General features: G+C 41.4%; 1 protein-coding gene across 1 annotated transcript in view; it reads right to left on the bottom strand.

Annotated features, from left to right (window-relative positions):
* Nucleotides 1-3,696: 3,696 nt before the first annotated feature.
* The window catches only part of SMU1 (SMU1 DNA replication regulator and spliceosomal factor), a 29,639-nt gene continuing 23,462 nt past the window's right edge, over nt 3,697-9,873 (bottom strand). The window contains exons 11-12 of the mRNA XM_069575909.1: nt 5,447-5,599; nt 3,697-4,218 (exon numbers count right to left, since the gene is read on the bottom strand). Coding sequence (XP_069432010.1) covers nt 4,120-4,218; nt 5,447-5,599 — 252 coding nt within the window. The 3' untranslated portion in view covers nt 3,697-4,119. The remainder of the gene's footprint in view (nt 4,219-5,446; nt 5,600-9,873) is intronic.

Genomic DNA, 9,873 nt, shown 5'->3' with positions numbered 1-9,873 from the left:
TTTTTAAAATTACAAAAATCCTTACATGAGGCTTTAATATTTATTAGTCGTGAGGGAAATAAAATGAAAATTCAGTTAGATATACCACTCTGTACCTAGTAATCCAAAATGGAAACAAGTGAGAATATGAAGAAATGAGAACCCTGTACCTTGTTGGTGCTTTAGCATCAGTCCTGAACATTCTATTAGAGCGACTGATGCTGAAGCTCCAATACTTGGGCCACCTGATGCAAAGAACCGATTAATTCGAAAAGATCCCGATGCTGGTGTTCTAACAGGTGAATGAACAAAATGTGTCATATATGTATTTGTAACAGAAAGGCCTTTACATTTTTATGAACTACCTAGGCAGATTCATAGAGCACAGATTACCAAGGGCTGGAAGGAATGGAAACTTAGTTTGAAAACAATAATGGTTGCACAACAGTTAATAAGGTTAGTGCTGCTGAATTATATATACTCAAAAATGGTTGAGTAAGCTTTTACTTTCGTTTGACCACAGTAAAAAATATTTAGACATCACTAGAATAAACTAGTAATAACCTGGAGAGGCAGAAACTGACAGGTTTGTAGTCTGTAAAAAACAAAACACACCAAAAGTTAGTTCTTTTTTAACTCTAGCCAAGGTCATCAAAGAAATAGTGCATTCACAGAAATGTAGCTCCCTGGCCCCAGCCCTAATGCCTCCTTAATGATGCTCCCCCTGTCCATTCATACTTGCAGGGAATAAAAAGCTAATTTTATGTCCCATGAGGGTCTTAGTAGGTGGAGCATGGTGACAAATCTTGTGAAGTTAGCATCGGATTTTTTTTTGTGTATAATACTGGCTCTCAACCTTGGCCACAAGTTACCTTGGAAGCTTTAAAATATGATGTGTCTCAGGTATTTTGGTGTAGTTGAGCTGTGGGTAGCCTCAGCAACCAGGATTGTTATATATACAGCCAAGGCCGTACACCACAACCATGGGGATATAGTTATATTAAATCACCAGAACAGTAATACCATTGTTAGAATTGCTTTGGAGGGTCAAAGAATGTCAGCCTTTGCTATAGCAAGTCTGTTCCAGACTGAGGGAGCTTCCTATCTTCGACATACTGTTAGTTTCCTGTTTTGAAATAATGTGGGAAAAGGAAACATAGGTTCTAAAGGCACAGTGAGTAAAAAATGCTTGAGCAAAGCACTAATGTTGCTTTCCCAACAGTATCACTTCACTTGATTATCTCAGCCACCTTCAAAGACCAACAGAATAAGGATTGAAATACCTTAAAGATGATGAAAAGGACCCCTGGTCTACTTACTGGTTCTCAAGTTTGTACATGCTTGCTAAACCCCACTGCTGTACTTGGATGCTCTTTCTACTCCTCACCACCTGTGTTCAGTTTAGATAAGTCTTAACCAAATGTGGAGAAACACCCATGGATTCTTTGCCTCCATCTAAACCATAAGATGGAAGAAAATGACACTTGACTCCAGGCAAGAATACTGAAGCGGGTTACTATTTCCTTCTCCAGGGGATCTTCCTGACCCAGGGATCAAACCTGGGTCTCCTGCATTGGAGGCAGAGGCTTTAACCTCTGAGCCACCAGGGAAGCCCCAGGAGTAAGTAGAAAACCACTGGCAACCTGTTTCTTCACTTGTATCATGGGACTCAATAGGCTGGAGCTCATAAAGCAGTTCTGAGAAACAACACTGCTCACATAGGAAGGACTCAGTAAATACTGTTAGTGGTAGAAATACAAGCTGAAAAATTAGGTAACACAACACTGAATTATACCTAAGACTCAGAAAATAACTGCTGTGAAGTACTAGGTCATTAAATGTTTTCCAGAGTCAGTAATACAACAATTGAGTGGGAGATGGAGCAACTCATGGAGGTAACTTTCTTGGGAGCAGGGGTTAACTTGAATGCCATGTATTTTGAGTTTCTGGCCTCCCAGGTCGTGCAGTGATAAGGAATCTGCCAGCCAGTGCAGGAGACCCAAGAGATGCAGGTTCAATCCCTGGGACAGGAAGATCCCCAGGAACAGGAAATGGCAACATGCTCCAATATTCTTGCCTGGAAGATCCCATGGACAGATGAGCCTTGAGGGCCCCAGTTCATGGGGTCCCTAAGAGTTGGGCACCACTGGGCAAGCACACGGTGCATTTTGAGTTTCCAGTGCTAGAGAGGAGTGTCAAATACACGGGCTGTAGTAGCTCTCTAGAAACCCAGGTTGGGGGCGCTGGGTTGAGGTGGTACAAGCAAGGGCCCAGGAGCCCTTCCTGGTTCCCACACTACTCAATCAATCATGCCCGACCCAAGCTCTCCACCACTTCTGCCTCTCCCCAGGACTCCCCTTGACTTCTGTACTGGAGGAGATGACCAGGAAGAAGGGGCTGGAAGAAAAAACTTGGGAAAAGCAGATTTTTCCTTCCCAGTTATGTGCATTAACTTTCTTAAAATATACTTAATCGCCTGTAGTCTAGTCCTCTCCTCTCCTCTCTGCTTGTCTCCCCAGACCTTACCATTTGTGCAGCACCTGCCTTGCACCTGTGGCACACTGCAGGGCCTGGAAAGGTTCCCCCTAAGATCACCAAAGCCCTTTACCTTGAGCTCTTGATGGTCCTTTTCACAGTCAATTCCAGAAAACCTTTTCCTAACCCCTTAGATCTGGATAATGCTGCTCTAATCATCAAAACAACTCCGGATTTCCTCTTATCAACCACTAATCCTGTTAACTTGCTGCTTTTCCCCTATCCTGTGACAGAAATTGTTCTAACCATCCTGAGCATTAGATGCAAGAGCAGAAGAGATGTTTGCTAAAAATTCCTAGAAGAAATAAGTTGACCCATGCTGACTAGATTCTTGCTCTCCATGAGCCTTGGCACAAAGAAGGCCTCTCAACTGCCACTTCATGAGGTCGTAGGCTAAATCAAACTGGTTTCTTGATTTTTGTAAGGAATTTTCGCACGAGCTCTTCTCTCCACCTTAAGCTTCTTTAATGTCGATGAAAGCTGCTCTTCACTGAGAGGAATGGCAGGCTACAGTATGTAGACTCATGGCTATTGTTCAACTCTCAAAATGACACCAAATGACATTCTGTGAAAATGTTCAGGTTTTGTGGCAAAAAGACCAAATTTGGGGAGTGTAACTGGGAAAGATCGATTTCATAGTGCTGTTAAAGAATTTTTCAGCCAGCATTAAGCATTTTTACGTGCTAGGCATTGCTCATCTTTAATACAGATCAGGCTGTATTTCAAGTGACAAAGGTTTTTAAGACTGCAAAGTTCTCATTCACCTGTACCTACTAACTGGGGAAATGGGGCATAAAAGGCCTCCATAAATAAGCTCACTTTCTTGAAATGGTACCCAGCACAGTATCTTCACACATCAACATAGGCATTCCACATACATCAGTTGAAACAGAAAAGACCCATATGCAAAATATTGTTGTTTTCTAAATTTTTTTTTTCTTGAACAGCAGCATATTTTCAATGCAAAAACCTCCTCTGCATACAAAGGAGATATGCCAAAACTGAATTCTCATAGTGGATCCTGCAATTAGTTAAAAAATGAATGCCCCGGGGGAGGGCAGTGAAATTGAGATCCTATGGGAAACTGACTTCAGGGATGATAATATAATATCCTACTCTTCATCTGATTCTAAGTAAATGCGTTAACTAGATGGGCATTTATTTACATTTAAAAACAAAGCCTCCAGAAAGGTGTAAAGTTTATTAACATCTTTTTTTTTTTTTTAAAAAGGTGCGATAGTAAACAGCTAATGAATTTAGGATAGTTCCTTATTTACAAGTTTTACTGCAGGAAACCCATTTCAATCAAAGCATTTCAAATAATCAAAGGAGTACAGTTTTTCCCTAGGAATACCAGTATTTCACTCTTCAGGTAAAAGATTATTGACAGCATTAAGTGACTGCCCCAGTTAGAGTGAATACCTTGGAAAATATATAAAAAATGATAACTGCTACTTAAATTTTTATGAATTTTCACAAAATTATTCTTGTGCCTAATTCAGATGATTTGCTTAGAAAAGCTGGCCTTAAAAAAAAAAAGGCAACACATGAGTATGTCTTCATTTTAAGTACATGCTCTCAAGCTAGTTTAAAAGAGAAGCTGAATTAGGGTTTCCAGAGCTTTAGCAGTCCATCTTCACTGTAAGTAGCAATCAGGTTCTGATGAGGGTGATGTGCAATACCAATCACATCCTTCTCGTGAACCTGGAATAGGGAAGCACAGAATCAGGGTACAGAGGTCGCTAACAAATCACTGAAGAAGCTTCCAGAGCTGAGTGGCAGATAAGAATAGAAGCTTCTACCTTCACCAAAGGAATCAAACCTAAGGGAGCCTCAAAGAGGGTTAAACATACAAACCAAAAACTCAAAACAAGGCTATCAGATGGCTAATCACATTTTCTGTACTGTTCTTCATAATGTGTGAATTATAGTTTATGCCAAACCACTTTCGGTTGCTACAGCTGGTCCCAGTCATCATCCATTTTGCAAATATTAGGCCAAGACAGTGGCTGAGACTGAACAATTCCTTCAACTCAGTGAACTCAGTATTTTCCTCAGCTAGAGGACACTTGCCACCTCATTCTGTTCTGTTCACATCTTTGCTCTCTACTGGAGGAGGCTTCACAAGGCTGGTGTACCAAAAGTTCACTCAAGAACAGTTTGAGATGAGATTATTCTCTAACACGTATGTTTATGATTTTTTTTACACATTTAGCAGACCATTTCTTCTTCCCAACTGTAGACGACTGCATTTTCCCTGTCCACTCCTCCTTTGCATTTGGGCTGTTGGCAGCACTAATTCTAATCAAAAAAGAATGATGGACAAAATAATATAAACCATTTCCAGCTGTGAGTCTTGAAAACATCCAGTAAACCCCTTCAATTATCTTTCCTCCTAACACTTTAGAGGCCACATTTCCCAAATGGCACAGCTAAAAGATGGAGGATGCAATTTATATCACATTGTGACATAATATTCATTGTATTAGGCCACTGGAATTTGAATGTTGTTACAGCAGCTGCGTTATTCCTTGTTATAAGCACTGCTTAATAAACCAATTTTATAGGGTAATATACAAGTAGCCTTTGAAAGCACATGCAGAGAACTAGCTGTATCTGTCACTCTCCAACCACCCTGAGGAGGTTTAACTCTAGCTGGCTAGACAGGCACATTCCTTTTCCTCCTCCTCTGCTTAACGTATACTCATCCTATCCACTAGAAGCGGAGGGCTCACTGAAGGATGACTTTTCCAGATAGAGGAGGTAATTCCATACAATTATTTATGGGCCCTTTATTTTACTTAATGACACTTTTACATATTTTTACATCAAGATTCACAAGGACAGCAGTCTGAAAAAGGTTTACTTCTGAGTTCAGAAAGATGTAAGCATTAACAATTTCTGTAGATGGCCTTAAGTCAGTAATACTTACTGTCAAAGTTCTCTCCAGTTTGCCAGTGACTGTGCTGAAGCAGTAAAGCACAAAGTCCTCCCCTACACAGTAGATCCATTCGCCACGGGGAGAGAGGGCACAGCAAACAAAGTCACCACCTTCTCTCTTACCAGAGCTGAAGCTTCTGACAATCTAAGAGTACACAGTCCAAGGTAAAAATAAAACATCTGGATTAGCAGTAGTTCCACTGCAGCCGGGGAAACTGACATCTTTTGTGTTATTTTGTACTCTGGTTTACTGTCATTTATAATTAGATTACCAATTCCATTCACCTTGTGCTAAATCCTCTTGACTGGGAAATATACAAAAGATAAGCTATTGTAAGTCAGTGGCAGACAGAAATTTACAATTTCCATGTCCCAGGTCACCAATCCTACTCTTTAATCTATTGAGCCATTTTATCCTGAAGCAAATTCATTGCCATACACAATTTCCTAAATCAACATGCTACTGGTTCTCAACGCCGTGACCCATGCCCCCAAGTTTCCTCTTTGTAACAGAATGAGATGCCCTCCCCATTCATAATGGAACTGTCTCTCTTTAAGACCTTGCTTGATCTATTTTACATACCACTTAAATAATCATAAATCAAGTGGAGAGAAACCAATCTCAAAAGGTTTAAAGGATGAAATTTCAGAGAGCTGTTCATGTCCCACCTCAAGATGAATGCATGTAAAGACAATCTAAATAAGGCTCATATTTGAGTTAATAGTCTTGTACCTCGTTTTGATGTCAATTTCCTGGTTTTGAGAATTATACAATGGCTCTGTAAAATGTTATCATTGACGGATGCAGGGGAACGGTGTATAGGAACTCTCTGCCCTGTTTTTGTAACTTCTTTATGAATCCAAAAAAAATTTTTTTAACTTTTTAATTAAAAAGTCAAGCAGAGGGCACCCTCTATACCTCTTCTGATGTCTATGTCAGAAGCTTTCTCTCTCCTTTTTATATTTTAATAAAACTCTGCTACACAAAAGCTCTTGAGTGATCAAGCCTGGTACCTGGTCCCAAAGCTAAATCTTCTTTGGAGATCACAAATTCGAATCATTTACCGCAAGCTATCATCTTGGGGGTTCGTCTGGGATCTTCACAACAAGGTAAGGACATTCAGAGCTCTAGCTTGCCTGTTCTTTTAGTATACTTTTACTTTACTAACTCTATGGTGTGCCTGTGTGTGTGACTGATTGAGAGCCTGAGATGTACAGAAGTAAATACGAAGCAAGCGTATGAAGCAGAGCCTTGCTCTGTGGTTTCAAGGTGCCTCGTAATGACTGAAGGCTGCCTCAAAACGGGGAGCTTTGTCAGGGGTTTATACCAACTTGCCAATGCCAAAAGGTACCCAATGTCCCTGCAAGAGAAGCGGCCAGAAATTGGCGAAGCATGTGGACCAAACTTCCCTTTCTCGGTCACCTTTTCCTGGTTTTCTGTGGCCATTCCGTAACTGCCTGGGGAATTAGAGCCATTAACCTAATCTGTTGGATCATAGACTTTCAAGGGAGTTGTGAACCACACTGTTAGTGTACTTTTACTCAGACCCCAAGCTTGGAACAGTCATGAGAACTCAGACTTGCTAGAAGCACAGTCAGGAATAAGGTAGAACTCTAGCTTCAGCAACATCTCTCTTGGCTGCTTCCATATGGGGCTAGAGTCCTAAAAGTGAGTCCTTGTCATAGCTGTACCTCCAAACTATATGGATAGAAGCGCTGCTGGTGAGCATGAGGTTTCTAAGAACCTAAGTCAGGAATCCCAGATTGAAAGTACAGTGGGCTACTTCCTTTGAAAAGGAAGAAAAGGCTAATGACATTATTAAGAGGCATCTGCATACGCTAACTCAGGAAACACAAGACAGTTGGTTTAAAGTTTTACCCATAGCTTTAATGAGGGCTCAAACTGCCCCTAGAAGGGACTGTCTCTATGACAGACCATTTTTGTGTACCAATATTGTCATAGATCCTGAAGCCTTAGAATTTACTATGTGATTCAGCTTTCAATCTTTAAACAGATATTACGAGAACTCTGGCAGGTGACCCCTGATCCAGTCTCCAAAATTGATCTAATTGCTAGGTCTACAAAATGCTCCTTTCTTTATCCCTGGAAGGCTTCACATGGTGGGTTTTTCCAATTCAAGAAAAGGACTTTCTTCACCTCTTCACCAACAACAATCATATGTGATGCCTCTTCTTAATCTGAAGATATCTAACAATCCAAAAATGGACTGGTATAACTCACTGTACCGTAACTAAGGAAATAATGTGACTTTTAATTCTGATTACGTTTTAAAGCAATGCCAAAGAATGCTCAAACTACCGCACAATTGCACTCATCTCACACGCTAGTAAAGTAATGCTCAAAATTCTCCAAGCCAGGCTTCAGCAGTACGTGAACCATGAACTTCTAGATGTTCAAGCTGGTTTTAGAAAAGGCAGAGGAACCAGAGATCAAATTGCCAACATCTGCTGGATCATGGAAAAAGCAAGAGAGTTTCAGAAAAACATCTATTTCTGCTTTATTGACTATGCCAAAGCCTTTGATCACAATAAACAGTGGAAAATTCTGAACAAGATTGGGAATACCAGACGACCTGACCTGCCTCTTGAGAAACCTATACGCAGGTCAGGAAGCAACAGTCAGAACTGGACATGGAACAATAGACTGGTTCCAAATAGGAAAAGGAATACGTCAAGGCTGTATACTGTCACCCTGCTTATTTAACTTATATGCAGAGTACATCATGAGAAACGCTGGGCTGGAAGAAACACAAGCTGGAATCAAACTGCCAGGAGAAATATCAATAACCTCAGATATGCAGATGACACCACCCTTATGGCAGAAAGTGAAGAGGAACTAAAAAGCCTCTTGATGAAAGTGAAAGAGGAGAGTGAAAAAGTTGGCTTACAGCTCAACATTCAGAAAACGAAGATCATGGCATCCGGTCCCATCACTTCATGGGAAATAGATGGGGAAACAGTGGAAACAGTGTCACACTTTATTTTTGGGGGCTCCAAAATCCCTGCAGATGGTGACTGCAGCCATGAAATTAAAAGACGCTTACTCCTTGGAAGAAAAGTTATGACCAACCTAGACAGCATATTGAAAAGCAGAGACATTACTTTGCCAACAAAGTTCCATCTAGTCAAGGCTGTGGTTTTTTCAGTGGTCATGTGTGGATGCGAGAGTTGGACTGTGAAGAAGGCTGAGCGCCGAAGAATTGATGCTTTTGAACTGTGGTGTTGGAGAAGACTCTTGAGAGTCCCTTGGACTGCAAAGAGATCCAACCAGCCCATTCTGAAGGAGATCAGCCCTGGGTGTTGTTTGGAAGGAATGATGCTAAAGCTGAAACTCCAGTACTCTGGCCACCTCATGCGAAGAGCTGACTCATTGGAAAAGACTCTGATGCTGGGAGGGATCAGGGGCAGGAGGAGAAGGGGACGACAGAGGATGAGATGGCTGGATGGCATCACTGACTCGATGGACGTGAGTCTGAGTGAACTCTGGGAGATGGTGATGGACAGGGAGGCCTGGCGTGCTGCGATTCATGGGCATGCAAAGAGTCAGACATGACTGAGCAACTCAACTGAACTGAATGACTATTTTGCCTTACATCTCTAACTGTATAATGGGGTTTGTTTCTAGCCATGTAAAAGCTTTTAGGTTACAAATGACTGTTCATGCTGATACAATTTTTACAACCTCCTCCAACTTGGGGTCCCCGGATTAGAAACCCTCAATATGCGGGTTAGGAGAATATGCTGCCTCAACAATTTAGGGACAATGCCCCCATCCCAGCAGGAAGTAGTTATGGAATGAAAATGCCACCTTTTTCCCTTGGCAACATAATTCTCCTAAAAGAAAAAGGGGTGAATGACAAAACTAATTCTTAGGTAGATTGATAAGGAGTCTGGGCCCTCAAGGAGGGAAGGGGTCCAGGGCTCTGTTTTTCCTTAAGCTCTGTGCTAAATGATTATATAAGAACAATGCATCTCCTTAACAATAACCTTCTGACTAATCTTGTTATCTTAAGATGTACGTGGTGGGGAGTGGGTCTGATAAAAGTATATAAGGTCAGTTCCATACACCAGCCCCTGGGTCTTCTCCATGCTCAGCAAGATCCCCAAGTGCTCAGGTCAACATTTCAGTAGCATCACAACACATCCAAGGGCTTGAGACCTCAACTTCAATACTCCTCATGTCCCTGGTGCTACAAAAGTGAGGTTCTTTGGGAACCAGCAGGTGTTCTGATTACAAACACACATCATGAAGACACTTGCTCTTCTCCTACTGGAGTTCCACCTTAGATCATATGGTCGCTAACAGATATCCCAAACTCTTAATCCACACACTATGTCTCCTTTCCTCACAGAGGGATTGTTATACCTTAAAATCTTCAGTGAGGTTCTGAAGAAGGT

Source organism: Ovis canadensis, chromosome 2 (genome assembly GCF_042477335.2).
Source record: "Ovis canadensis isolate MfBH-ARS-UI-01 breed Bighorn chromosome 2, ARS-UI_OviCan_v2, whole genome shotgun sequence".
Taxonomy (NCBI): domain Eukaryota; kingdom Metazoa; phylum Chordata; class Mammalia; order Artiodactyla; family Bovidae; genus Ovis; species Ovis canadensis.
Note: the sequence above shows the minus strand (reverse complement) of the source record. Positions and strands in the feature narration are given on the sequence as shown.